General features: G+C 31.4%; 1 protein-coding gene across 4 annotated transcripts in view; it reads left to right on the top strand.

Annotated features, from left to right (window-relative positions):
• LOC129916544 (protein eva-1-like) overlaps nucleotides 1-26,672 on the top strand; it is a 220,163-nt gene that overhangs the window by 100,056 nt on the left and 93,435 nt on the right. For all 4 annotated transcript variants that reach the window (XR_008772494.1, XM_055996549.1, XM_055996550.1 and 1 more), the window contains 2 exons: nucleotides 24,338-24,460; nucleotides 24,587-24,717. Coding sequence is in view for 3 of the 4 variants with exons in the window: in XM_055996549.1 (XP_055852524.1) it covers nucleotides 24,338-24,460; nucleotides 24,587-24,717 (254 nt within the window). In the remaining variant the exon portion in view is untranslated. The remainder of the gene's footprint in view (nucleotides 1-24,337; nucleotides 24,461-24,586; nucleotides 24,718-26,672) is intronic.

The raw sequence follows: 26,672 nt of genomic DNA, 5'->3' as shown, positions 1-26,672 counted from the left end.
GATGCATTATCTAACGATGGAAGTGGTGGTGATGGACGGTCAGTTCAAAAGTGCATTATGTTGAGTTTGTATTCAGTAAAGTAAAGAAAAACAAAAAAAAAAAATATGTAGAAAAGCACTCTAAGTGGAGAACACTATAAAACGGGAGACCTTTAGTGGAATTTCTAATATAGTGTTGGGTGCATGTGTCTCAAGTTTGAACTGTAGTTCAAAACCCAGGTGATTCTAATTATTATAGAAAAAGTTCTTGCTTATATTTATTTCTTTTTTTTTTCTTTGTTTCATTTGAAAAAAAAAAACTTTCACCAAACTAAATTTCGAGCAATGGACAAAACAAAAACAACAAGAAAAACTTTAGCATTTTATATTTTGTCCACGTTAATGTTTTGTGTTGTACCTACCAGGGTACCTACTGTTTTTTTTTTCAAGTTGGTTGGTCTTTGCAAAGTATAGTTCGAGTTAATTTATTCTCTAGCGCTCAAGCTGGCCATACTTTCTTTTTTGTTTTAAGTTTCTTTTTTTTTATTTTGTATTTTTTTGTTGACACTGTTTCGCTTCTGTCCAAAATAAAGACAAACGTCCTGGTCCAAGAATACAGGTGTATACAAGACCATCAGGACAATGGAAAATGAGTATTCACATTAATGCAAATTATATACATAGGTATACTACAAAGAGGGACTCATGAATTTTCAGAGCTAGCGCACGATGATAGAGCATCTCTTGGACGTGTTTATCCTTTTCAATTTTAATTATGCAAAAGAAATAAATTTAATAAGAAATTTTGTGTGGAATTTTGAAGATTACGTGAGTATTTCTGATTATAAAATTGAAAAAAAAAAGCGATTATGTTCTTTTGCAAAATTGAATAATTAAATAAAGTCATCTTACTGATGATACTTTTATGATACTTGAGAGAAGAGGTAAGACTTATTTCCCTTAGGTATTTTGTACAGTCAAGTTGAAGGTTGTAAGAAGTATGGTTAATAGTACTTTTTCTGTTGACAAGGTTTTATGTTTGAATCATAAATTTAAATCATAAATTTTTTCACAGTATGTAATATTAAATTTTTCACCAAATTTTGTTAAAAAATTAAATAGAGATAGTCCTGATAATATTTATTATTTACATTACACCCTTTCATTTTGTTCTTCCTGCCTTATATATAAATTGGGTAAAATTTGGGCCATTTTACACACGTTCTAGGGGTCGCTACCACAATTCAAAGTTTTGAAAAATACACCAAATTTTGTTTTTTTTTTCCCAAAATTTTAAAATTTGTTATCAGAATTAAGTACTTTATATTAAATCTTTAGCTGTTTTGAAAGAAATTTTGATAAAAAATACAGCGGAATAAAAATTTTTGAATATTTTTGAATTCGACATTTTTTTTTGTGTTATTGTGTAGAATAGCTAACTAAGTGATCTTTCTTAATTGAAAAATTCAATGTTTTTATCTGATTGTTTATGAGCCTAATAGTGGAGTAACTAAAGCTCAAAAATTGGCAATATTAGGGAACCCGGCCGAACAGCTTAGATTTTGACGATCTTTTTTTTCAAACGTCGGTAATTAAAAATACTTTAAAGTCTGTAGATTTAAAATTGCCGGTGTTGCCGTTTTGATTTTTTAAATTTAATTGAAGATTTTTGTGAACAAAAACAAATTTTTTTCAAAAAATTTTCTTAGATTTCATAAATTAATTGATGCCAAAAGATTGTCTAGGAAATTCAAGGAAAAAAAAATATATGGGAGGGAGGGAATATCTTCCATAGTTCAAGCGATAGATGCAATTTTCTTATTAATTGACTTCAAACACAAAAAAAAATATTTGAACACAACGGCAACACCTACAATATTCAAATAAACATTTTTTAAAAGCTAGAAGCTTAGTCATATATGTAAAATTAAAATTAAGTTAATTGAATGAACGGCTTTTGAAAGAATGGTAATTGAACTCAGATTTTTGAAAAAAAAAAATTATTGAAAAAATTTTAACATGTCGTTTTTTAAACTTGGTCGTAATATAAAATGCATTTATTTTCAAATTTTTTTGGCCGCATTTATTATGATTTCAAATTATAAAAGGAAATGTCAATATGTATTACGGTTTATGAAAAAAATTAAAAAGTATTTCATTTTCGAAGAACTTTTTTTAATAAAAGTTTTGAAAAAAAATGTAACTTATTTTTTTTTTTTAAGTTCAACATCTAAACATAAAATTATTTTTTATTTATTTAATTAATAACCCTTACTGTTGAAAGTTAAAAAGCAAAAATTTAAAGTTCCTATTTACCATAGTCTTTGAGAAAATTAATTATTTCAATGCAAAAATTCAGTTTTAATAAAAAAATACCATTGAAATTGAAGTAATTTTCCATTTTTTTTTTGTTCAAAAGTGTGATATATTTTACCTTTTTTGCTTTGAAATTCAACTGATAATATTTATGGCCAAACATTTTTTTTAAATAAATTCATATTTTATTAAAAAAAAGTTTGGAAAAAAGTCATTTTAAATTTTTCTAATAACATTTTTTTTTTAATTCTGAGTTTGAGGACCATTTTTTTCAAAAAGTATTGATTAAATTTAGTGGATTTAAATTTAAGAGATAAGAATGAGCTTCTGGCTTTTTAAAAATGTATTTTAAAATATTGTAGGTGTTGCCGTTGTTTTCAAAATATTTTTTTTGTGTTTGAGGTCAGAATGTTAGAAAATTGCATTTATCGCTTAAACGATGGAAGATTGTCCCTTACAGCCTTTTATATATTTTCCTTAAATTACCTAGAGAATCTTTTGCTATCATTTGTTTTATGAAGTTTAAGCAAAAAAATGGTTTTGTTAAAAAAAAAATTTAATTTTAATTTAAAAAAAACAATACGGCAACATCGGCAATTTTTAATCTATAGACTTTAAAGTATTTTTAGGTCCATTTTCTTCACTCGGAGTTGAACAAAACTTGAGAATTTTTATATTAAAAATTCTCAAGTTATGTTCAACTCCGAGTGAAGAAAATGGACCTTAATTACCTACGTTTGAAAAAAAAATCGTCAAAATCAGAGCTGTTCGGCCGGGTTCCCTAATAATTTGCTTTAGTTACTCTACTATAATATCTTTATTCGTCAGACAGTTAACTGACTGTTTATTAAAAGATTGAAAAATCGGGTCTTAAGCGTAGATACTATGTATTGTAACAAAAAAGTTTTTGTTGAAATTGATTTTTTTTTTTACTTAGGTAAATCTTTAGTGAATGGTAGCGACCCCTAAATTTTAATATTAAAATCGGAAAAAAATACCATATACTATGCTTATATGGTAGAACATAATGCAAGGGTGTCCCATTAAAAAATCGACCATATAAGAAGCACCCTAATATTTATATTTTATATTTTTAATGGTTAACTAATATTATGTACCTTGAACTACCCAGTCGTGCATTTTATTTTACTTGCAATATAGCTTGTAAGGGCTATAATATATTATTGCTCTATTTGTAAAATTAGCGAATTCGTGATAATAATCAGTAATCAGAGTGCTAAAATAGTGGATTACGCAATCTACATATCTTGATCTACAGCCTAAACTATTGAAGCGATTTGCTAGAGTTCAGATTTTTTTTTACCAAAATAAACGGTAAGAAAAGGTACTTGCCACATGACTTAAAATGAAAAAGGTATTTTTTCTCAAAAACGGCTAAAAAGATTTTGATTTAAAAAATGCATACTTTGGAAAATAAGGTTCTACTTCTAAGTAAAAAATATTTTTTGAACCGTTATTAACGGTACATGCTATAGAACCGTTTTCTTGATTTGTTGACTTTCAGATTACCATTTTTGAAATTTTGTATTACCTAAAATTCTTTTTTATAAAAAATTAGAACACATATACAGTTTGGAGATTAAAAGCATTCATATTTCATATTTTAAAAATAATTTTGAATCATTTTTTACATGTCTTATAATATTAATGAATTTTAGTTTTTTGAATGCTTTGAATGCCTCAATGCAAAAAATACCATACATACCTTACCTACATACTAAAATAAGGCAAAATTAAAAAAAAAAAAAAAAAACATCAAAATAAATACATATTTTTTAAAGTCATGAACATTTTTTTTAAATGAATTTTTTCAATACTGATTACCTAATGTATTTTCTAGAAACCTTGTTTTAATATTAGGATTAATAGATTTTTCTTGCGTCAGCATCTCTGCATTTCAGGTTTTGCACGTCCGTCGTAAATTTCTGAACCAATTTTTCCATTCTTCTTAATTTAATTTCTCCAATTTAATTTTATTAGTTTAGTAAATTTTTCTTTTGATTCTGTTCTTAAACTAAATAATGCAAATGGAAAACATTTTTTCCCTCGAATTGAATTAACACATTTCTTCAAACTGCTAATTTTGTTTCCCTTAAGGGAATTAAATTTTAATAATGCAAAATTAAAAAAACCTAATAATGACACCCACTTTGGTTTTTTTTTGTTTCAAATTTCCTCTCACACAATGTCAAATAACCTTTCTTTTTCTAGAATCATTTACGAAATAAAAAGCTATAAATGAGACCGAAAGTAATTTTTACTGTTAAAATATTTATAATTGCTTTTAATTTTTCTGTTGTTTGGCAAAACGAAAGGTTAAAGTTTATATATTCGAAAAAAACACATGAAAGTTTCGTCACAGGACTGAATGGAGGTCCTTTGGTTTATTAAAATTTCAAATCAGAACGAAAGAAAGAAACAATATTCTTTCATTTAATTGTGACATTAAGCGTTTCTACCTTTCATTGTTTCTTCTTGATCCATTTACAGCACACGGGTTGCTTCTTTTTAAGACTTCAAGGGAAATAAAGTCAGAATAAGAGAAACGTCTTATAAATTAAAATCATTATATAGGTACACCACGAAAAATATAGTCAAGTCAAAAGTGTTGTAGTTCAAGTAAAAGTAGTTTGAAGTTTTGTACAAATATGATTAATTGATGGACACGTGGATAGTAAGATTTTTTTTAATCAATAAAATAAAACAATACAATTTTATTATAAAGTTAAAAATTTCATTGATTTTTCTTAATAGGTAAATAAAAAAGTTATATCCAAAAATCTAATGATTCACTTATCATTATGTGATCAATCAGGTGTGTAGGTATAACTTAGTAAAAATTATAATCCACGCCTGGGTCGCATGTAGAATTAGAATATAGAATTATTTCCATATAAATTGACAGATTTTTTACGAAAACGCCAGGCGTACAATCGCAGAAGCGCACAGACCGAAGCGTCGCGTCGCCGCCGTTGACGGATGGAATGACGAATTTGCAAGATTTAGGAGGCCAAAGTTATTTATATACGTTAGTGGAAAATAGTTCCCTTCATAAAATAAAAATATACAGTAGAACCCGCTTGACTTATAACCGTTTAAAAAAAATCTGTATACATTACATTCTTTTTCTTAAAAATTTCAAATTTGATGTTTTAAGAACCAAAAAGTGTAAATGTAGTTAATTTTCAATTTAATTAAGAGAAACCTTATTTATTCCATTCAAATTGTATTCAGACTCATATAATTCTGGTCAAAGACACACCTAATGATGTCCAGAAAATTGTTCAAAGAAACAATGAGAAATAATTGAAATAGATGACAAATAAACTGTTAGATTTGTTATTTATTCCATTCAAATTGTATTCAGACTCATATAATTCTGGTCAAAGACAAACCTAATGATGTCCAGAAAATTGTTCAAAGAAACAATGAGAAATAATTGAAATAGATGACCCATAAACTGTTAGATTTGTTATCTTTTTTATTCCACATAGGCCGTTTGTGAAAATTCCCTTAAAAAAAAAATCATTACTCATTACTTTACAAAATACATTAATAATAATAGCAAACATATTTAAAACATTCTTACTAAAACGAGAACTCCAAACAAGTTTCTTGAAAAATGACCTTGAACTTAAAAGTTCACTAATAGTAGGTATTTAAAACCATTATAACAAAAAATATTATTTATATTATAAAACAACGTAAAATCAATGAAAACCACATTGATTTAACTATTATTCCGAATGATTTTGCGTTGTAGATGAACATTTTAAAATCGACGTGGAAAAAACGTTGATTTTTTATGGTTTCGTATCTTAAAGTCACATAAATCAAAGTAGTTCATCTTTGAAACAAAGACGTTTCAACTTCAATTTATTTTTTCCCTCAGTGTATTGTTGAAATCAACACATGAAAAAAATACAGGGTGTCCCAAAAGTAATAGATCAAACAAAGTATGCTGGTACGGGATCTTAAGGGCTCTCAGAATTTGGTAACTTGTTCATCCCAAATCCTTACGGTTTTCGATTTAATGCAGTTCTTGTGAGATTTCGAAAAATCCCTACTTTGCAACAGTATTTTGCTTCCTGCGCCCATTATTGATTTTTGTTTTTTAAAATTCTTTTACTTAAACATTGCCAAATAATTAGGAACAATTAATTAATCAAAACATTTTTTATTTCATACGCCATTTCGCTGCAAATTAGCTAACAGTTTCAAGTTTTATAAAAAGAAAATTTCTAACTTTTATTTGAGAGCAACACCGCAAAAGAAATTTGTACGGTGTGATAATGGTTTATTATTTTAAAAAGTTGCCCTGTTATTGTAGTTTTAAAAAAAGTATAAAAGTTTCCAAAGTTGCAATTAGATCGCAAAATATTACGATTTTAACTCAACAAAACAGGGTTTTTCAGAACAAAAAACAACCAAAAATAAACACATTTTCTCGAACTGTTATTTGTTTATTTTTCTTTGAACAAAAGCCTCTATTTTTGTTTGTATTTTTGCTCTGAAAAACTATGTTTTGTTGAATTAAAATTGTAATATTTTGCGATCTAACTGCAACTTTGGAAACTTTTATACTTTTTTGAAAACTACAATAACAGGGCAACTTTTTAAAATAATAAACCATTCCCACACAATACAAATTTTTTTTGTGGTGTTGCTCTCAAATAAAAGTTAGAAATTGATTTTTCATAAAACTTGAAACTGTTAGTTAGTTTGCAGCGAAATGGCATATGAAATAAAAAATATTTTAATTTGTTAATTGTCCCTAATTATTTGGCAATGTTTAAGTAAAAGAATTGTAAAAAACAAAAATCAATAATGGGCGCAGGAAGCAAAATACTGTTGCAAAGTAGGGATTTTTCAAAATTTCAAAAGAATTGCATTAAATCGAAAACCGTAAGGAATTGGGATGAACAAGTTACCAAATTCTGAGAGCCCTTAAGATCCCGTATCAGCATACTTCGTTTGATCCATTACTTTTGGGACACCCTGTATATTAAAAATATCAAATTTCAAAATGAATAATTTAATGTTTCACTCTTTGCTAATAATGAAAAATGAACTTCTTAGGACATCAACGTTCAACTTATCTTCTTGGATAATAAATTAGCTTTTAAAAATTGTTCTCTAACCCAATCGATTTTCGGTTTACTATTTCTTGGAAAAACCGACCTTTGGCCGTTTAAATTTTGCAAATGTGCGAATTTTATTTTGTATTTTTTAAATATACCTAATTGGAAAATTTTATATTCTATTTTCTTACAAAATTAATTCAAAATGGCGAACTCAGCGTATGCTCGATAGTTTTCATAAGAGTTAATTTCCAAGGAAAATGCTAAAAACCTGGACTAAATTCAAATTTTGAGCTCTTGAAGGGTAAAATGTCCCCATTTTCTGGACTACTTGTACTAAAAATAATGTATAGAAGCGATTTTACCAAATTTGGAAATTTATATACAAATATCTTAGAAGCTATAAGGACCACTGAAACATCTTATAGCTGTAATTATAGTATTTTCTGCAAAAACTATAGTTTTCAGAGTTTAATAACAAATAAATAAAACATTCAAGTATCTGGAATCAAAAACCTATGTGGCAGTAAAAAATGGTAACATTCAAATGTCTTTATATACAATTTTCATTTTTTGTCTTACTTGCGATGAAAATGCTTTAATAGATTTATGTACATAGGTATATCTTAAAATTCCATTTGGTACGAAAAATATCAAAAACCATAAAAATAAAATGCACGACTGGGGTCGCACGTACTTGCTCTTATGATAAAAGTAGTTTTTATGTCAAAGCTTTTTAGGAAAAATATTTTCAATTAGTTATAATTTGATTTTTTGAGGAGTTTCATAAGAAATGCAGAAATACACCCACCGAAATAATTATAAAGGCAGTCGATTTTTTTCGCTTTTAAACCATATAAAGGATATTTAATTTTTACTCCTTGCACGAATAAGATGACAAGTACATACTGGATTGTTTGCCACCCTTTATTTTTATTTAATTCGTTAAACTTAATTTTAAAAATTATTTTTTGAATTTCTGGTGCGAAATAATTATAAAGGCACAGCTGATTTTCACATTAAAAGTGTGGTTTAGCGAGATCAAATGTAACCAAAAGTAAGCAAAACAGTTGGAAAATATATTTAACCCATTATGAACATTTAATAAGTAAAATTGTTCGGTTATTTTTAAATAAGGCGTGAAAAAACCTTGACGCAGGCAGAAATGGGCAAAATTAAGGCTTTCCATGAAAATTGATTGTCCAACCGCGAAAAATCTGGAGGAGTAGAAAGGTCCGACTGTGTAATTGATAATTTAATTTACAAAGATGACAAGTATGGTTACCTAAAACGATCAGGAAAGAAGCCTTTGATCGAAGAGAGAGCCAAAAGTGACAAAAAATGAAGTAATTTTCGTGAGAATTTGATAACAAGAGAAGTTTTCGTGAAAATAAACTTGGTAGTGGAAGTACGACAAGTGCAGCAAATAATTAAGTCGGACTTTCCTACGAAAGAAAATGTGGAAAATCGGTGCTCTTATCAAGGCATAAACTTTCCCGCCTTCGCCTCGGTTAAAAGTATACATTCTGGGATGAAAAATGGAAAAAACTGATGTGTACACCATCTAGGCTATCCAAATTGAACTTTTTCTCATTGGTGAACTTAAAAGTTATAATTATATTATAACTTTATATTCATAATGGGTTAAATATATTTTCCAACTGTTTTGCTTACTTTTGGTTACATTTGATCTCGCTAAACCACACTTTTAATGTGAAAATCAGCTGTGCCTTTATAATTATTTCGCACCAGAAATTCAAAAAATAATTTTTAAAATTAAGTTTAACGAATTAAATAAAAATAAAGGGTGGCAAACAATCCAGTATGTACTTGTCATCTTATTCGTGCAAGGAGTAAAAATTAAATATCCTTTATATGGTTTAAAAGCGAAAAAAATCGACTGCCTTTATAATTATTTCGGTGGGTGTATGTATGTAATTTTTTTTATAATTTCCTACGCCATATTTCCGTTACCCGTATTTTTTGAGAAAAACTAAAAACACAGTTATGTTAGATTTACGTACAACATAACGTGTGTTAAATTTAATAAAATTTAATCGTTAGAGTCGTTTTCGAGAAAATTGTAATAACTCATTAATGGTGTACGGGAAGAGCCGACATCAGCGATTTAAAAAAAAATTAATATCATATTTCCACTATCCGTATTTTTTGAGAAAAACTAAAAATGCAGTTATGTTAAATGTACGCATAGCATTACGTGAGTCAAATTTAATCAAAATCATTAGAGCCGTTTTCGAGAAAATTGCAATACCTCAAACACGTTGTATGGGAGATACATGTTCTAAGCGAGATATTAAAAAACAAAAAAAAAAACAACCTTGTAAATTACGAAAAAATCATCTGTACCAAATTTCAAGAAAATTTGTCCGCTCGTTTAAGCTGCAGCTTGTACATGTACAGCTTTTTTTGACGACACGCACAGACGCACAGACCAACGGACGTCATGACGAAAACCACTTTTTTGGACTTCTCCATCATCGTAATGTTAGTTTTGATTAAGACCTCGAATTTTTTTTTTTGACACGAAACCAATACTTGCCCTATTGAGCAAGTAAAAACTTGATTAAGATTGTATTTTAACTAACAACAGTTTTGACAATTTTGTATTAATAATTGTCTTATGACATCATGATCTTTTTTCTAAAAACTGACTTAGAACTCGGCTTACCAAAATATTTGGTATTGGTAGTATTTTTGTGCAAAGTTTTATTATTTTTCATCAAGCTTGAAATCATTTTTGGACCAAAATTCACAAAAAGCACAACTGAGCCCAAAATGACTGTAAAGTTATTGTACCAAAAATAGCTTGATTTCTCAAATAGAGCTATATTACAATATCCAAGCTCTCACCTGGCTCGTGTCGGGATCTTTCTCTGGTTGACATACATAGGTAGAATAAAATTTTTAATAAATAATGAACAGTTTTGTATCTTAGTAAGTTCCGGGTATTAAGATTCTCAAAGAATAAAACAAGTCACCAAAGCCCCATGGGAAAAATATTTTTGTTTTTATTATTTCATATATTCTAGCTCATCTTGAAGATGTAGCTATTAAAAAAACAAAGCATTTGCAACTTTAATTCCTATGCTACAAGCAGATAAAAAAAGATAGCGCATTTGCGGCAATTGTTTGATGGTAGTGTTTGAAGTGCCCGAAGACACAAAGCCATCAGGACAAGATTTCTTAAATGTCAAAGCAAAATTGTTTTGGAGGGCTTAGGGTTCTACTTGTATTTATGTTCATAAAACTACGCTGCAGTAGCAACAATGAGTGCCTTGGCTATATGATCTCTATCATTGTTCAACTACAATATAAAACTTCAATGAAAGTATATACACCTTACTTCTGCATGCATATTGTATGCATACAGCGGTGGTAGCAGGAAGACCTTCTTCATTGTCATTCTTCTTATTTTTATTATTTTTTTTTTTTTGTTCAAGTCCTGGACCTGGATTCAAATTATATGAGAACGAGGAAAAACGTAATTACACCCGGCAGGACAGCAGCTAGCATTTTCTATTTTATTATTCTTTCACTTTATTTTATTTTTTTTTTGGTTTCTTTTCTTTCTTTTATGAAAAAAAAGTTAGTGTGGAGAAATTATGTTGCCACAATATTAGAAGCAAGTGGGAGGTTGATGATGGGTTGATGGGTGGTGAAGCTCTTCAAAGTGGTTGATTGCTCCATTTGACGGGCGTGGAATTTGAATTGGCAGACCAGTTTTTCGTGATGTCCTTGTCCTGACATCAGCTTTGGGCCATATAATAGGAGAAAAGCAGAGTGTTTGTGGGGAGATCTATGCAGAGGCAGTTTTTCATCTTCTTAGAACTTGGAATGAAAATTAAATCAAAAAGCGGAAAGATGGTAGAGATACTACAGTGATGGTGCGGTTAGATAGGTTGCGACTTGAAAGGATACAATTCCAGATGTGCCAAATTGGCCAATAGATGTGCAAAGAATATGCGATTGCTCATTTTGCCTTGCCATCACATCTGTGCAGTACCGCGCCAGTTGCCAGGCGTTGTTGTCGACGTCGTCGTCGCTCCCTCGTTTTAGAGGTAGATGCATCTTTCCAATAATTTAATGAGATTAAGTGTTCTTTTTTGTTGAACTTTTTTTTTATGTTTTAATGTTTTTGTTCATCATGGAAGGAAGGAAGGAAATTCGTAGCAATTAGTAACACAAAAATGAATAAAAAAAAAAAGAATACTTTGCAATGCGGCATTGAATGAAAAATTATATAAGGATATAATTGTCTATATAACGACATTGTTTCAGCAAATTGATTGGATTGATTTTTATTAAGCTCATAACAATGGAAATAAGTTCAGTTTTTTTTTCTCTTTTGTATTGTTTTGTGGGTTTGAGTATTAATTAATTAGTCTGAGTTTTAAGGTTTTATAACCATAAAGTTAAATTGTAATAAGGTTGTAAAATTTGGTTTGATGTAAAATTAAATTGAAAAAAACTGGGTGTATAGATATTTATTTAAAAACTTACTTACTACCTACCGATTTCTTTCAAAGAAACTGCATCACTTTAGGCATTAAAGATACTTACACCAAATTCAATCGAGATCGTCAACATTGTTCCTCTATGTTGTTTAGGTTGAAATCGTTTAATTTGCTGAGTAATAAAAAATAAAAGAAAACGGTCGTTGGATATTACACATTACCCATCTCTTTGAATTTTGACAAAATACAGCCTTTTTACAGAGTTTTGTCCCTATATCAAAAAAAAAAAAAATTGACAAACAGGTAAACAGATAGACAGAAAAAAATAAAAGGTAATTTTGAAAATGAATGAAAATGATTTATTATATTTAAGAAATAGTTTTGAAATTAATTAATTAATAAATAGTACGTATACGTCCGAGTGCACGGCCAAATCCTCTTGGCGTTGGCATGCTTTAGTTTAGATAAATTTCAACAAAAGTTCAAAACAAATAAAACATATTTGCATGAATCTCGTAAGTACATTTTTTGAGACTTTGTATTCTGTTAAACATCACTCCAAAATTCCCAGGAAGATCAGTTACAAAACTTTAGCGTTTAGCCATAGGGAAAACTCAGTAATTGCGTCGTCAATTCAAAAAAATTCACTTCTAAAAAGAAAAAATAAATTCTTTTTAAAACTGAAAGCGTTTTGTTAAAAAATATCCTAGGATCATGTGTCATTTTTCAATTTCAATTTTGTTTTATTGAACATACTATATACAATTGACTTAAGCTTAACTTATTTCTAATAAGATACATTGATTGATATTAAAATTTGTTGGCACATATGGGGCCTAACCTTATACAATGGATAAAAGATAAAATATATGTAAATATAGTACATGAATAGGCTTAATTTTACAAGTCTGCTGACTAGGTTATCCTCGGGGTGTTCCGTCCCGGTTGTCCAGTTGTGGTATTGATAATGGTGGGTTGGGTGGTATGGCAATTAGCCGCGGTAGTAGGCCGATTGCGTATCGGCGTAAAAGTAAACTACTTCCTCGTTGTCGGTTGGGATTATGTGCTCATCCAGAATATCCAAAGCACTAAGGTATCTGGGTTCGGGATGTCGTTGTTGGGTTCTCATGCTTCTCATCAGCTGATTGGGGTGGTTGGCGATGCTTCCGACAAGTTTCTTTGCAGATTGCAGCAGATACTTTTCCAACGTTATGATGTTTGCTTCCTCGTAAAGTCGCTCGTTGCTGTAGTATTTTTGTCGCTGTCGATCGAAGTAAAGTCCGGTGCAGATCCTCAGGATTTTCCTCTCAAAAATTTGAAGTTCCTTCATGGCTGTCTTGGAAATGGTATACCATACCGGAAAGCTATAGGTGATGACAGGTCGTAGAAGCTGCTTGTAGATCAGGAGTTTCGTTGGTTGGCTTAATCCGTTTCTTCTCTTCATCAGGGGGTGAAGGCGATGGAAGGCGTAGTTGGCTTTTTTCAGGACAGACCTAGAGTGAAGGTTGAACCTCAGGAGCTCGTTAAAGTTGATCCCTAAATACTTCGCGTTGCGTTTGGCTGCCAATTTAGTACCATCAGGTAGTGTAAGTGTGATGCTCCTACAGTTTGCAGCTGACCGAATGCTTCGTCCTCCTGTTCGTCTAAAGCACAGTAATTCCGATTTGGATGAGTTGATCCGGATACCCCATTTACTGTAGAACCCATACAGTTTTCGAATGTGAGCTTCAACTTTCCTGGCGGCTATCGTTGGCGAGACGGACTTGTAGTATGTGAGCGAATCGTCAGCGTAAAGCAGGTTCTCACACTCACTTGCAAGCGGCTGGTCTGACGTCAGGATACTATAGAGGAAGGGACCAAGTTTTGATCCTTGGGCAACTCCAGCTCTAATGCACTTCATTGCTGATTTTCTATCCTCCACTTGTACGAAGAAGTTCCTAGAAGAAAGAAAAGAAAAAATGATTTTTATTAGTGCTACAGGGAAGCCTAGTAAATGAAGTTTATGGATAAGGGCTTCTATCCATACGCTGTCAAATGCTTTCTCGACATCCAGAAAGCATGCGACGGTAACTTGATGGTTGTTCAAAGCTGAGGTGATGTCTTGGTGGAACTTCATGAGCGGATGCAGTGTGGAGTGCTTCTCCCGAAAGCCGAACTGCATGTCTGGGATAATGTTGAAATCGCTGCAAAACTTCTTGAGCTTCCTCAGTGTCAGCTCTTCCAAGAGCTTACTTAGGTTGTTGAGAAGAGAAATTGGCCTGTAATTAGATATAAAGTTCCTCGCACCTTTCTTAGGAATTGCCACGATTCTTGCAGTTTTCCATTTCTGCGGGAAGTAGCTGTTGTTGATGCAGTTGTTGAGGATAATGGTTAAGAAGATTAATATTGTCTGCGGGAGCCTCTTAATGACGAAGTTGGAAATGCCATCCGGTCCGGCTGATTTCTTAGGTTTGGATAGGCTAATTATTTCGGCAATCTCTTCTGGGGTGCTCAGGTTTGGGCTGTCAACTGGATCACTTGCGGGATTGGTGTTGCTGAATGTTGCTACATCGATGTTAGGTACTAAGGTCCTTCGGATGGATGCTTCCATTTCCTGTAAGAAGACTGGGTCTGCGGAAGGGTTCGGTGTGAAGTTACCTTCGAAGTGGGCTGCAAATGCTTCTGCTTTTTCCTGAGATGTTGTTGCTTCTCCATTGTTGGTGTTAATAACTTCCGGCATTGGTGACTTCTGTCCAACAATTCGGTTGATATTCTTGAAGGCATCAGGTCCGGGCTTTATTGACTGCAGTCTCTTCTGGAACTGTGTGTTGTTGAAGTGTTGAATGGCGTTACGGAGCATGATGTTGGTGCACTGCAGCTCACTCCACACTGTCCGGTAGTTGGCATTTGATGTGTTTAAGTCCCGCTTGTGGATCCTTTGGAGGCGTTTTCTTAACCGCTGTCTGTGTGCGTATAAATTTTGCACGTGTACTGGAAGATGTTGGTAGCGGTCCTTTGATGTCTTCGGCTGTTTTTGATTGTCCAGTGCACTTGTGATTGCCGTTTCCAGAGAATCAATAGCAGCATCAATTTCAACATTCTGGAGATTTCTGTTGTGTGGTGGGAAAGTGATGGATTGTTCAACCTCTCTCTGCAGCCTGTCTATATCCAATCTCCTATAGTTGATGAAGTGTTCCGCTGGTTGTGTCACTAAGTTGATGGGCTGATGAAGCTTAATACTGAGCTGAACTGCTTCATGGTCCGAGTCGCTGGATACTGTTGAACAGATAAAGTTGCAGAAATCTGGATGAATATGCACAAAATTTGATGTTACTAAGAAGAAGTCCAATGTTGAAGGTGTTCTTGGGTAGGTTGGTTTCGGTTGAGAAATTACAACTAACGAGTGTTGGGCACTGTTGAAATCCAACCAGTCGGATATTGCCTTCCCTTCAGTGTTGATTGTTGTATCCATCCAAAGGTGATGTCTAGCATTGAAATCACCGCCGATGAGTCCATAAGTGCTTCTCGAGAGTGTGCCGTTGAGGGTCTGTAAGTCGCTCTGGATGTTTTTGGCCGTGGAATTGCATTTGAAGTACACGCTTATTATGGTGAGTGTCTCATCTCTTCCTAGGTTTAAGATTACGGCAGTAGCTTCACTGGTCGAGAGTCCTTTGATGATGGTTTCACTGGTGCTTATATTTTTCTTTACAAAAATTGCAGTCCCTCTTCGGTTCTCGGCTTTGTCCTGTCGGAAGGTGTTAAATCCAACGATGTCAATGTTATTTTTCCGTGTCACGTTGGTCTCGCTGATGAGGGCGATGTCTGGGCTGTTGTTCTTCAAGAACAAGTTGAATGATGTCCTCTTCTCCAGGCTGTACAATGAATTGACATTGTACGTCAGTATGCGGAGCTTCTTTAATGACATAGTGTGTAGATGAAGGTGGCTAAGGCCGCGGACTTATCTTTATCACTCAGAAGCCCATAGTTAGACGGAACGGCACTCCGGGCTTTCTGCATCACTGACAAGAGGTCACTTCCGAAGAGGCGCTCAACTTCGTTGTTGAGATTCATCGGTGGTGGTGCTGATGTAGATGCTGGTTTGGTCGGCTTAGTTGGCCCTGTCTTAACTGGGATGCTCTTTGCTGGAGTCCTGGTTTGCCGTTGTTGTGTTTGGTTCTTCATTGGTGCTATTGGCTTGGGTGTTGCTGCCTTTGGTGGTTGTGCTTTTAGGGCCATTGCTGCATAGCTCACTGCTGGCCGGGTAATGGTACATGCTGACTTAGCAGCAAACTCCTGGTGAGACTTTTTCTGCGCCAGCACCTTATTCCTTTCGGTAAGCTTAGCTTTCAGTGTCGGGCATCCTTTGAAGCTAGCTGGATGTCCTTCCTTCTTACAGTTGGCGCACCATACATCCGATCCGGTGTTTTCCTTCCTTCTACATTGTCCTGGTTCATGGTCTTCTTTGCACTTAACGCAAACATATTGGCGGCCGCAGTTTGTGGCAACGTGACCAAAACGTTGGCAGTTTCGGCATTGCACGATGTCGTTGGTCCTAAGACGCTCCCAATGAACCCGGTGGTTCATTATCAATGTCTTTGAGTAGACCTCGGCGATGTCACAGCTCTTACTTAGTTCTACGACGAAGTTGTTGAATTCTTTCCCCTGTGCCTTTTTGGACTTGAATTCAGTGACTTTGATGACTGGGAGACCCTCGATCCTAAGTTCATCTTCTATTTCAATGGCTGCGAGTGTGAAGTGAAGTCCTTTCAGCATTAGTAGGTTCTTCCTATCTTCTCGGGGTGTAAAGGTATTAAATTGGATCTTCCTCGCCTTTAGGAAGTTTTTAATGTCCTCAAAAGATTGGCGGTTCCCAGTTGAAATGATGGTTGTCTTTGTGCTCCGGTTTTTAAATGTCACCTTGATGTTTTTATTTTTGCAGAATCTGCTGATTTCCGCGATGTTAGCGGAAAAACAGAAGATTGGTGGCATTCCTGTTGTCTTGGTGGTGGTGATTGGAGGCGTTGGCTGGGCGGCAGTTGTACTTGCTGTTGCTGGTTGTTTAGCTGTTGGTGGCTGTGTTGCAGCTTGTGACTGTTGTGCTGTTGGCGGCTTGTTTGGACTGGCTGATGTTGGCTGCTTATTCGGAGAATGCTGGGCTGTTGCTGTTGATGGCTTGTAGAAATCCGTGATTATTAGTTTTTTGGCTGCAGTTGCTCCTTTTCCGGATTTCCTAGGCCTCTTCTGCCCTGGCTGGGGAGATTCACCATCAATTTCCGAACTGGAAGCAGAATCACAAGTATCCTCTTCTTCGCTGGCTGGTTCATCTTGGCTGGTTTGCACCTCATCGTTGGCGTGTGTCGATGAGCTTTCTTCACTTTCGGTTTCCATTTCATCTTCGGCTTTGTCTTCTTTGTTCTTCTGCAATTGATCATCCCTTGTGATAAAACTTCCTAGGGTTTTATTGATTCGCGATCCGTGTTCAGGACCCAGGTCGTTGATGATCCTCTTAATTAGTTCTTCCAGGGCAATAAACGCACTTTCAAGATTAAAAGGCTCACCCATTTTTAATTGCTGCTAATTGTTTTTACTTTAATTATTATATGGCACCACTTAGTTTAATCCTCGCACGATATATTAAGAAAAACTTTCATGCGCACATTAATTAAGGGTTGGCTTAGGTAGCTTAACTCTGCTAATGATTTCGGGTTTTATTACCACAGGGTAATAAAACTTTTGAAAATCGTCGCAGGTAAAACCCTTCGCTGGTAGATTTGGTGGTTGTTTTTGTTAAGTGTTTAAAACTATCCGCTGCACGTCTATCTGCTTTGAATGTCTGTTTGAAACTGGATCATGTGTCATAAGCTTAGATTTTTTTTAAATTATGACATGTTTGCTTGTTTTTGGACAAAATATAGTTGATGGACTATGAATCCACAGAAACTATGTGGAACTGCAAAAATTGTACCTACAAAAAAAAAATTGATTTTTTTTTCTTATTTCAACTAAAATTAAATGTTGCGTAGCATTTTAAAGGCATTCTTTGTGAACCACCCTCAATAAAAGAAAAACAATTAGAATCAATCTTTTGGACTCGTTTTCCACTAAAATATACAAAGAAACAATCAAGGCATTTTTGATTTTTGTTGTTGTATTTTTTGACAATACTGCATTTAACATTCTTATCCGGAAACTTACATTGTTCATTGGGCCAATAATAAATAACTTTAATTATATATGCAAGTTACTGAGCTAGTGTTAGGCAGTGTTGGTTTTGGGCCAAAATTAAAAAAAACCATAACCCAAAAATTCAGAATACCCGAAGTGCAGAAAATCCAAAATTCTGAAAATCAAAAATCCAGAAATCCCCAGAATCTCGAAAAACTAAAATTCCGAATGGTATCCCGCAAATTTTGTCAAATTTGATCAATAAAAGTTCGCACTGAACAGACAACTCTTAAGAGTTTTTTTTATGTTTTCCTTTTAATTTTATGGATTTTGACCTTTCTGGATTTTGGGTTTTTCCATATTTCGGATTTTCGGTATTCTAGATTTTATAGATTCAGAATTGGAATTGTGTCCGTCTCCCGGTTGTGTTGCCAATATATAACAAATTATAAAAAGTTGAAACATTATTTTAAATAGGTAGGTACATGCATAGTTCATAAAATAAATCATCCCGTTTAAATTATTAAAATTAAAACTATATAGGTTAACGGCTTTTCTTTTAATACAATAGGGATAAGAATGCAAAAACATCACGAAATCCTTTTCATTAAACCCCTAAAAAAAGCATCAAGAAAAGGAGCTATATTATGCAAAAGTGTAACTTTCCAATAAACTTTAGTTACTCAAAATGTGTAAACATTTAATTTTATATGTTGATACTCCTATAATTCTAATAGGTATGTATATCTATGTCACTCTAGCACTTTTTATTATAGTACGGGCATAGTTTGAGTGGACACAATATTGTTGCAATATTAAAAAAAGAAACTATCAAATAAATGTTATTTAGAAAGCATTATATTATTTAACAATTTGAGCCAAATCCAGAAATCCAACAACACACAACTTCATGATTAAAACCACAAATTGCATATTCAGTAGTGTCATGAGCACATTTCAATGGCACCACAAATGATAATGCTCTTTACTATACATATAATCCTATCAAAATATTATTTTCATCTATTTTTCTTTAATATTTAATTTATACTAATCCCATTCCAATCCCAACCCATTCCATATTAAAGTATTTTCATTTCTATATAGCATATCTACATAAATTAACTTTTGAATCTTTTGCCATGTTATTATTTCTTCCTCACTGACCTCCAAAAACAACCTTAATATACATCAAAATACAAATTACCACATTTTGTATATATTTATATACATTTTTGTTTGTTTTGTATATTTATGTTATTCACAATCGATTTGTGTACGCGTATTTTCCTTGAATTATCCTTGTGGAAAATTATCCTTACACAAGATTCCCATCAAATCCTTCCAACAAAAAAAAAAAAAAAGAAAATAAATAAATAATAATATAAGATCTTCTTATCACTCATACCATATACCCTTTCATCGCCATCTTCTCTTAAAAACACCAAAGTCACAAAGTAACAATAACAACAATACAAAAATACACATAATATTACGTATACAAATATACAAAACACTATACAATCCTTACTGCGTAATTTTTTCCTTTTTTCTTTTTTTTTTTGTTATTGTTCTCCCAAAACAAATTGTTTTCACTGGGTACAAAGAAAAAACCAACAACAGCAGAAAATTATAAAATAAGGACAAAAAGGCTTTAAAGCACAAAGAAAGCCAAAGAGAAAAAAAAATAGGCTAACGAAAGGGAGTTTATTCACAAATCCGTGTGTCCTTGATTTTTATTATTTCTTCAACAACTTTATTTGCTACACTTTGCTTTTTTAGTTTTGGAAGAATGAGTGAGAAGTAGGTATGACGAATATTTATTTGAAACAACATTTATCAAAATATTTAACTTACACACTAAGAAAGTAGTTTGTGTGTTTAGTGATGAAGAAGTCAAAAAGTAAACATTTACTTTTCCCATTTCGACCCCATTCTTTCCGAAAATCCCAGCCCTTCTCATCCCCTCATAAATGTGCGAAAAAAATGAATGTACTTCTTAACTTTTCATTATTGTATTTAGCTTGGAGGTTTATTAATAATAAGACCCATTTTTCTAATGCCGGGATACGTATAACCGTTACCGGGATTCCAGTTGTTGCGCGTGTAAGACCGAGAGATTTTTCCGTCACTTGAACTTTCGTTCCGTTGGAACTGCCTGACGCTGCTGGCTGATTGTTTTTCAGTCCTATGATATAGGTACCTAACTAGTGCAAGGATTGGAGCCTTAAGTTGATTCTAACACAGTGTATACTTGATGACAGAGACACAGTGAATGTAGGTGTCGTTACAATCGATTACTCCAAGAGTTTGTATTATTTATTTATTTATTTATTTATTTATTTATTTATTTATTTATTTATTTATTTATTTATTTATTTATTTATTCATTTATTTATTTATTTATTTATTTATTTATTTATTTATTTATTTATTTATTTATTTATTTATTTATTTATTTATTTATTTATTTATTTATTTATTTATTTATTTATTTATTTATTTATTTATTTATTTATTTATTTATTTATTTATTTATTTATTTATTTATTTATTTATTTATTTATTTATTTATTTATTTATTTATTTATTTATTTATTTATTTATTTATTTATTTATTTATTTATTTATTTATTTATTTATTTATTTATTTATTTATTTATTTATTTATTTATTTATTTATTTATTTATTTATTTATTTATTTATTTATTTATTTATTTATTTATTTATTTATTTATTTATTTATTTATTTATTTATTTATTTATTTATTTATTTATTTATTTATTTATTTATTTATTTATATTTATTCCAAACTATCTAAATCCCTTATTTGAATACCTATCTGATAAAGTTTGTCGTATCTTTTTGAATTAAACTTGAAATAGTTTAACAAAAATCTTTTAAAATAATGTTACTTTTTCAATTGTTTCTATTTGCAACATAATCATTGAACAAGATTTTTTTCCAGATTAATGTAAGTGTAGCAATAAAAAATACCTATTAAAAAAAATATTTACAAACAAAATGTGTTTTTAGACCGTTAGGTAGATTATACCTGCCATTTTTTTGCTTTTTTATAGAATATCCTTAATGTACCTAGTTATTTTAAATTCTCTTTTTCGTCATGTAAATTTTTTTATTTCTTTATCAAGTAATGCACAACAACAAGTTACTGTTTAATTGAAAGCAAAAGAAAACTTACTTTCCAGGACACAAAAAGAATGACAGGAACATTAGGATAATGGCATTAAATATAGTAGTAAAAAGGAAAAAAGCGTTAAGCAAACGATACAACTGCAGTAATCCTCAAAATCTGCACTTCACATTTCTTTTAATATAGAAGAAGATCAGTAAGATGGAAATAATCGCGAAAATTACACAACATTTTCACTCCTCAGGATGACATCTACGGAAAGAAGTTCTGAGTTAAAAAAAAAAAAAAAAAAATAATATACAAACGGAAATAAAAAAAAAGAAGAAATCTTTCCGCCCATGTCTTCTTCTTAATCTTAAGCTCTGTCTCTAAATCCCCAAAGAAGAACAATTTGAACTAAAAAAAAGGTGATGTAAATGATATATACTCGTACACCAGTGAGGAAATATAGAGTTTTGAATAATGGATTAAAAAAAATTACTTTAAATTTTTTTTATTTACTTTATTTTCCACAATAGAATAAGTTTTGACTATTTATACTTTTTAATCATAGCAGGCATTTTGGTTCTAAATGGACCTTAGCACCATTAACTTTGTTGAAGGGAACTTAAAAATTGTGAACTTTTTACTATAATATTTAATGTGTATTGGAACAATATTTACATTGTTAAGGTTTTTTAGCTGAACACAGTGCCGGATTAGCCTCAAGGCAAACTAGGCAGCTGCTTAGGGGCCCCACTTCAGCTAGGGGCCCCTCGCCCTGACTACGAAACAACAAAAATTTCTTGGAGTTGGACCTTCAATAAAAAACAGCATTACATTTGTATTTTTTCGGTATTTTTGATTAGGAAAAAATGGAAAATCAACCCAGAAAATGGGAAAACAGTCAGCTCAAAATATACCACGTTTAAATACCAAAAGTTCTTTTTACAACATTTAAAATCAAAATTCATCATATTTATACAACAAATTAAAGAAAAACTACTTCTTCCCACGTGCTTCACCCTTAATATTTAAACTGTAAATCTCTTCTTAAAAAAAAACATTATTATTACCTACTGGTCTATTCGAATATTATTCCAACGACATCGAACCAGAGTTTAGCAACGAGATGGTGCAATTCAAGCTCTTCATGTTGCATTCAGAGGATATGTCAGAAAAATCTGAGATTGTGCATGCAGAGAAGTTACTCAAAATAATATTAGATAAAATTGTCCAATAAACGTTCCCAACTTGTATTGTAGCTTAAGAATCTACAGAAGTTTGAAGATTTTGGAAAAGAAATTTGTATCGTTTATATTGAATAGCTATATTGTTGTTAATTTTAACAAAAAATGACAAAGGTAAGATTTATTAACAATAAAATTATCTAAAAAATAATATAAAAACCAATTCCGTGAGTTAATTAAATAAAATTTTATAGTTGGTCAAGGTGCGGGTTTGTCTCGCAAGGTAGGAGCAAAATGGAATTTTTTCATATATCTGACGAAGTTTGTTGGGGTAGTATGAAAATTGTATATCATATATGTATATTGTATATTGTTTGTATATCATTTTTTAGGATAATTTTATATTTAATAAATCTTACATTTGTCATTTTTTGTTTATTTCAACAACAATGGAGCTATTCAATAAAAACGATACCAATCTCTTTTCCAAGATGGCGGCTGCTCCCGACCTCCTGTCAGCCAAACAAATTAATTTTTATGATAAGGACAACCAGCGAAACACATTCCATGAAAAAAATTTTGAAAAATGTGATTTCATGCCCATATTTTGAGTAATTTTCCTTGGCTATAATAATAAAATCAAAATTGAAAATTTTTCGTATGATTTCTCTTTCCAGTTTTATAATGAAACCGTAATGCTGACTTATAAAGAGTCGATTTTCGCCGTGCGGCGAAGCTTTTCGGCGTCAGTCGAGTCGTGTGAACGTAAGCCGTACGCGACTAAAGTGACAATCCCCATACTAGAGTCCTAGTCGACTTTAGCCGTGAGACATATCATGTGGCTAAAATCGACTCCTGAAAAGTCGGCATAGGTATACCTACTTATACCTTTTGAGTCTAAGATATTTTCTAATAACTTATCGTTAATAAAAATTATCTGTGAACCATCATGTTGCTAAAATTTTTTTGTTGATTTTATTTTTTTTGCAATATTTATTATAGTTATTTCAAAACTTTTAGTTTACATTTATAAAATGACATGATAGGACACCAGATTATATCTGATTAGTCTCTATAGTAAGTTACCTGCACACATTTCTAACCTAACTTAAAAATAGCTTTAGATATTGAAAAAGCATCGGAAAAGGGCCCAAGAATTATTTTGCCTAGGGGCCCATGACATGGTTAATCCGGCACTGGCTGAACACCAAAACAATTAGAGAATTAATTTTATGTATTGAATAGGTTATATAAGCAGTACTTTTTTTTGCTTAGCTCAACCCTTATATTTATACTTAGGTAAATATGAACCATAGTTTCTACATGTAAAAGCTTAATAAAAAAATGCATATACATTTGAATTAAAAACAAAATTAGCTATTTTCAAAATAAATATGTATAATCTTTTCACACAAAATCACTTCTGGTTTTCTTTGTTTTTTATCCTTCGAGCAAGAAAATGTGAAAAGAATCTTAATGACATTGATACAAAAAAAAAAGATATCAATTTATCTTGTAAAACTTGATTTTAATTTATTTTTCATTAAAAAAACAAAATCCTTTTGTTTGGTAAGAAGTTTGTGTTTCCTTTGAAAAACAAATCAATTGAGTTTCCTTTTGTTTTCTCTAAATGACAATGAAAATTAAAAAAATTAAAAAAAAAAAACTGAAGCAATTATCCTTTTAAACAAAGCAAACATAGAAATAAGAATCCCACTTGACACAAAAACAAAACAAAAAAAAAAAAATATTTTCTTTTCATTTACAAATTTTTCCTTCTTTTTTTTTCATTTTTTCTATCAATCTGCATTTTGTATTTCTGGATGACAACACATCATCACCATCAACTACCATGGTTGTGTTCCAACGCTGTTATTCTCTGTACCACCTGTGAAAATACAAAATTTGGCACTAAAACCAAACTAAACATCAACAAACAACAACAAAAACAAAAAAATAACGGCATCTGGTGCAATATTCCTATTCAACAATATAGCATTGTTGGCGGCAACATTACGAACCTATCAGCGGGCTGGTTGTGATTCAGAACAATTATCATTGAGTTGTCCGAGAGGTACTAGCATATCAATTGAGCTGGCTCAGTATGGCCGTGCTGGAGGTGAGTAGTATTGTTTTTGAGTGTCCTTGGAGAGCCTTAAAAATTAATTCTCGAATATTGGTCTATATTTCTATGTTTACCAAATGAATATTTGTGTGTATGTTTTTTTTTTTTTTTTAATTTTAGATTTGAGTGACCATAGTTTATGTCCACCCATTTCACAGGAGGACACTACAACTCGGTCTGATGGAGTTGTCCATAGTGGAACAGAAATTGAAGTGAAACCAGCAGAAGCATGTACTGTGAGTGGATTACAGGTAAGCGATATGAATTTCTTAAAATTGAAAATGCTGAATACATACATTAGGACGGTTTTATTTAAAAAAAAAATGGAATTAGGAACCTGTGAGCTGGACTTTGAAAATCTTTTCGAATTAAATAGATATTGTTGCCATACCTGTCAATACTCCACCCACATTCAATTAAAAAAAAGTACGTATACGCCACCATGATCACATGGATTATTTGTTTTGTATATAGAAACAATCTTGGTGCCTCTGAAATTTTTCGAAACTTTAATTTGGAGGACAATGTTCAAAAGGTTTAAAGGGCATTAGAAGCCCCTAAAAGCTGTCAAAATCGTTATGAAAAACAAAAATTAATATAAAGGCAGGTTTTTATTAATGTTCTTTTTACAGTAACGTGACACCACCTTTTTTTTGGAAATTTTCTATATTACCCTTTGTAAAATTGGCGACTTTATTCATTGTGCATACTTTTTAAACTTATGTAAATTTGCCTTATTGTAGTTTTGAACTTGTTATCATTCGGCCACTCAGCATAAAGTTTTTTTGGCATCTAAATTTGGACTGTTATGAAGTTCTCTGGAACTTGTCTTACGATAAGCTCCAAAAGAAGTTTTTTTTTATGGAATAACGTGACTCTCCTAACTTTATGGCAAAGGCTATATCTAACATAAATAAAGATGCTTCGAGCGTCAAGCTTATTTTTGTGTTGGTCTTGCGTTATGGTGTTCTCCACTAAATGAAAAGGACATAATCCTTTCACTGAGATAGCAGAATATAGCCCATCATGAATAGAGGATTTGTATTTTATTGAAAAAAAAAAACGCTGATACAAAACCTTTAAAAATGGAGCAACAATAATCAAAAAGTGATGCATTCTCTCGCTTAGGCGAAAACCTTAAAATGGTCTAAACAAATCTTAATCTTTAAAAAAAAAATCAATTGTACATATTTTGAGAAAAACAACGTTAGTTTTGTTCATTAAGCTCTTTTTCGATGTATTTATTATTAATTAATGTAAATATTGGACAAAAAAAAAAATAAAAAGGGAAGCAAAAATGTTAATTAGGGTAGTGCAGAAAATGTTTCTATTTTCATTTTTCCAAAAATTTGGATTTTAATGACAGCGAAAATTTCTAATTCGTGTTTTTTGAGAAAGTGAGTTTAAATTGAAATGTTTCGTATTTGCGTGGCTTTAAAAAATTATATCTTCTAGAGTTGCTTGTGAATTAAAAAAAAAATGAGGAAATTATTTGAACCAAATTATGCAAAAAAAAAAAAAAAAATTACCATGAGGGTGGTTCAAACGAAAAAGAAATTGATTTTTAATACAAGGCAAGTTTTTAAAACGTGGTTTTTGAAATACAAACAATGTTAAATAAAGTATTTGCGCATTAGGGGGCTCATAAAAATGCTTTTTTTTACATTTACTCTTGGAATTTAACCAAAGTCGATTTCATTAATTTGATATTAATTAAGTATTACTACACCAAAAAACGCACTTTAAAAGCTTTCTGTAGGTACACAAACTTTTTTTTTTTCAAAAACGCAAAAAAAAAACTTTTTTGAATAATTATGTTTTCCATCGATAATAATTTGTTTCATATGTGAACCACGCAATTTTTTATTATTCCACTATTAAAAGGTTTTTTTTTCGCAATCTTGTAACCAAGCAGTAGGTAACTACAATTATACTTACACAAATTTCCGACGTTTGTGAAAACACTATGTTATCACATTATGTCATATGGATGACAAAAATGTACCCTAATTTTTAAATTTTCCGTGACTTTGATTTCAAAAAAACTTTTTTTTCAGCAAAAAAAATTTTGTAATGAAATACGTTTTTTCATCAGTTATTTAGCTTATTATGGTAATGAATTTACAACACAACTATTCTGCAAAGGGTGCAGCACTCTTACTGTTTTCAAATATATTGTCACCCGTATTGCCATTGACAACAACAA

The sequence above is a fragment of the Episyrphus balteatus genome, chromosome 3 (genome assembly GCF_945859705.1).
Source record: "Episyrphus balteatus chromosome 3, idEpiBalt1.1, whole genome shotgun sequence".
Classification (NCBI taxonomy): Eukaryota; Metazoa; Arthropoda; class Insecta; order Diptera; family Syrphidae; genus Episyrphus; species Episyrphus balteatus.
This window is presented reverse-complemented; position numbering and strand designations above follow the sequence as displayed.